At 54.3% G+C, this 3,792-nt stretch overlaps 1 protein-coding gene across 1 annotated transcript; it reads right to left on the bottom strand.

Moving 5' to 3' along the window:
• Window positions 1-1,333: 1,333 nt before the first annotated feature.
• On the bottom strand, window positions 1,334-3,156 carry GCNT3 (glucosaminyl (N-acetyl) transferase 3, mucin type). The gene has a single exon (XM_030497537.1). It carries the CDS (start codon window positions 3,154-3,156, stop codon window positions 1,864-1,866), a length of 1,293 nt encoding a protein of 430 aa, XP_030353397.1. The 3' UTR covers window positions 1,334-1,863.
• Between the last annotated feature and the right edge of the window lie 636 nt (window positions 3,157-3,792).

Below are 3,792 nucleotides of genomic sequence, written 5' to 3'. Positions count from 1 at the left end.
TCTCCATTTTCCAAGGGAAAAAGACACCACTTTGCCATGCTCAGAAACACACTGACCCTGCTCTGCCTCATTTAGCGCAGAAACTTGAATGTATTCCAATGAACCACCAGCAGTAGTTTACCATTTGGGGCTAATATGTATTAATATGGAGTAAATGAAAGAGCTCCAACAAGCAAAATCATTTGGCAGCAGTGGTTAGATGCAGCTTTCTATGTTGGGAGACTTGACTTCTTACCCTGAGTCAGCAGGGCTTTGTTTGTTCTAAAGGAATGTACTAGACATGGAGATATTTGCTATTTCATGTTGAATTTGCTCCTGAAACCATTTTTAAATTTTCTATGTTGCTATCAGGTTAGCGTAAAGCTTCCATCTCTGCTGTAGCAAATGTCTGGTTACTTTACAGACATTTACATAAACAGAAGTTGGGAAGAGCTTCCCACTGGGACCAGCAATCCTATTACTTCATTTGCTCTTTTTGAATGAACAAATGCCCAGTGATACCTGAGAGCTTCTCTCGCCCAGCAGTTGGGGGTTTTGCCTATTTTTGCTGTGAAATTGCCATCACGTTAAAAATTGGAATTTCACAACCAAGTTTAAGATGTCTAAAACCCCTGCAATAACACACCTTTTCACATCAGTTATATCCTCTTCTCATCCTATTTAAATAGTTGTTTTAAATATGTGTGACTGCAGTCATAACTTCATCTAAAATTCATGTAGCCTCATGCTACAGAACTGCTTCATCATTGTATAAATTACACATCTTTCTATAATGCAAATTTCCCACCAGAGACCTTGAGTTTATAAAGATGAGTGCTGACAAAAAGGGGTTTGTTTTAATACAAAGACAACTGAATTAATCCCTCAGCATTACAGGTAGTGAAAAGCTCTTGGATCCATGGAAAGTGCCTGGCTTTAACATGAGAAGGTGGAAAAAAATAGATGTGGGTGAAATACAGATGTTCACAAATCTTTCTTTCAGCTTCTAGAAACTTAAAGAAACAACAATGTATTGGATGATTGTGCTGTTCATCTGAAAGGCCAGACACACCACTGGATATGGCAATTACATTACCAAGAGCACTCCTAACGAAAGTCTCTCTCTCTCTTTTTTTTTTTTTTTTTTTTTTTTTTTTTTTTTTTTTTTGGAAGCAAGGAATATGCTGGAAAGCTGTTGGTCTGCACCCCGCTTCTCCACCTGTAACACAGGGGCAGGGATGTTCAATTCGTTTAATGGCTCTGCCTAGAACACAACCAGTTCTCTTCAGAAGACAACAGGACACACAATACCAAAGAACTATCTATTTACTGTATTTCGGTTTATTGAAGGATTTTGTAACGGTATTGACAGAAACTAGACTTTAAAGTGATACAAAAGCAGCTGCCAGCTGTTAGGCTGCGCAGGGCAGCAGGTGCGTTGTAGAAAACTATTTTAGTTTCAGCTCTGCTGGTAGCAGGAACCAGACCCTCCGCGGCCTGTGCCCTGGCCCCGCCTGCCCACACGCTGCGTGAGGAGAACGGGACCCCGTGCGGCTCGGTGCGCGGCCTGCCGCAGCCCGCCCGCGGGGCACCGCCCGCCCCTCGGCTCCGGGCGTTCTACGCGCTCAGCGGCCCCTGGGCGCCCGCTCCGCGCCCGTCCCGTCCCGACTGTGAGTCACCTCGCGGGGCGCTTCCTGCCGCGCTCCGCCGCTCCCGCTTCCCTCGGGGGACCGCCGGCACCAGCATATCCCTCCGCCAGCGCGGGTGACGCGCCCGCTGGCCTCACGGCGCGGCGCTCCCCCCTGCCCCGCGGCCCCTGAGGCGCCGTCCGCTGGACGCGGCTGCGGAAGGAGACAGGTGCTCGCGAGGGTGCGGCGGCTCCCCTCAGAGCCCCTGGCCGTAGAGGGCCCTGTGGCGCAGGTGCTCCTCCAGACACTGGATAGCGGCGTCGTCCACCAAGGGGTCGAACTTGTTGGCCAAGAGGTGGTGCTGCTGGAGCATCCAGGGCACGTCGCCCACCCCGTAGATACAGACGGAGCGCTGGTGCTGGCCGGTGCAGGGCGGGTAGGGTGCGCCCTTGCTGGTGTCCCCCTCCAGGAACTGCCACTTGACCAGGCGGGGCAGGGCATTCATGTCCGAAAGCTGGAACTTGTCGTTCGCGGGCGTGGCGCCCGGCACACCAGGTACGCGGTTGAGTGTGGCCCAGACGTGCTCGTCAGGGCTGTAGGTGTCCTTGGCCCACTCGAGGAACTGCTGCGCAGCGGAGTCCTCAAAGATGTGCTGCACGAAGGCGCGCGTGACCACAACGTACGCGTTGCCCGTGAACATGCGGTAGTTGTGGGGCGGCGGCAGTTTCTTGGTGGCTGTGCGGGAGATAAACTGCCCCACCTCATGGTGGTACTGCCACCGCTCCTGCTTGAGGGCCGACGGTTTCTCGGACTCCATGCTGTTCCGCCCCTGCAGCACCTTCAGGGCACGGACAATCTCCGCATTGGTCTTGATGGGGAAATCAGTGCCGCAGGTGTTCAGGATGTAGTGCCATGGCACGGGGCTCTGCAACAGGTCCTGCATGCAGTTGAGGTCGGCCTGCAGCCGGGACCAGGAGGCATAGACCACGTCTTCCAGGTGGCTTGCCACAAAGACGTTGGGGAAGCAGGCTATGATGGCCCGCACAGCCTCCTGGAAGGCGGCAGGGGACTTGCTGTCAATGTGGACGCAGTAGACGTTCTGGGGGGCATAGAGGGACCGCAGGAGACGCTCAAACATCTCGATTTTGTCATGGATGACCATGGAGTAGGCGATGGGGAACTCTTCCTCCTCCTGGCTCAGCGGGAACTCGATGAACCGCCGGCTCTCCTTGAAGGCGCTGCAGTCCTTGGCCATGTGCAGGTACTCGTCGGGGGTCAGGGAAGCCCTTCTGTTGGCGACCTCCAGGTTGCTGAGCTGTGCCTCCTGGATGGCTCGCTCGTCCCCGCGGACCACCCCCGAGCAGTTGATCCTCCTGCCGGGGGACAGCTCCAGCGCCCGGTAGAGGCGCTGGCGGCAGCGCGGGTGCCCCGCCGGGCAGGGCCGGGTTGCGCCGCGCAGCGCCAAGGCGGCGGCCAGCAGCAGCGACCCCAGCAGCACCGCGCAGCGCCGCCGCGCCGCCGGGGGGAGGCTCTTGTCGCACAGCCGCATGGCCCCGCGCCGCGACTACACGTGCGGGGCGCCCGACCCGCCTCAGGGGGTCCGGGCTAGTCTCCGGTGGCGCGGAGCTGGCGCTGCGCGGAGTGACTCGGGTGCCTGCTTCCTGCGTGGTGGTGAGCAGTGGCAGGGCGATCTCGGCGTACCCGCAGGTGAATAGCAGGTGAATAAAAGGAAGTCTCCTCCCTCCCCGTAGCGTGACGGTTTGGCTTTATCGACGCTGCAGGTGGTTGTGTATCTTGTACGTCTGTTTAAAAAAAGATATTTTATCTTACCCTTGTCCAGCGCGTAACACAAGGGAAATTCCTCTAGAATGCAACTCCATGTGTGCTTTTAAAGAAGACTTTACTAGATGACTTTAGGAGCTAACCTGCTTTTCTAGTGTTCAGGCCATTCCAGTTTGAAGGTCAAGGCAGTAACAGCATTAGTGCCGTAGTGCAGAAGTGCAGCTGCAGCAAGCTTTCTGCTGGCCTGGAGCTTTTTGAGCTTTAGTGAAGAATTATTGCACAAGACTTTGGGTAACTGATCAAAGTACAATCTCTGCTTCTACAGTGGAAGTAGAGGGTGAAGATAGAGGCCATGGTTTATAAATAATTTGCCACAAAGTGTGCTCTTGAAGGAGTGAAAGAA

The sequence above is a fragment of the Strigops habroptila genome, chromosome 9 (genome assembly GCF_004027225.2).
Source record: "Strigops habroptila isolate Jane chromosome 9, bStrHab1.2.pri, whole genome shotgun sequence".
NCBI classification, from domain to species: domain Eukaryota; kingdom Metazoa; phylum Chordata; class Aves; order Psittaciformes; family Psittacidae; genus Strigops; species Strigops habroptila.
Note: the sequence above shows the minus strand (reverse complement) of the source record. Positions and strands in the feature narration are given on the sequence as shown.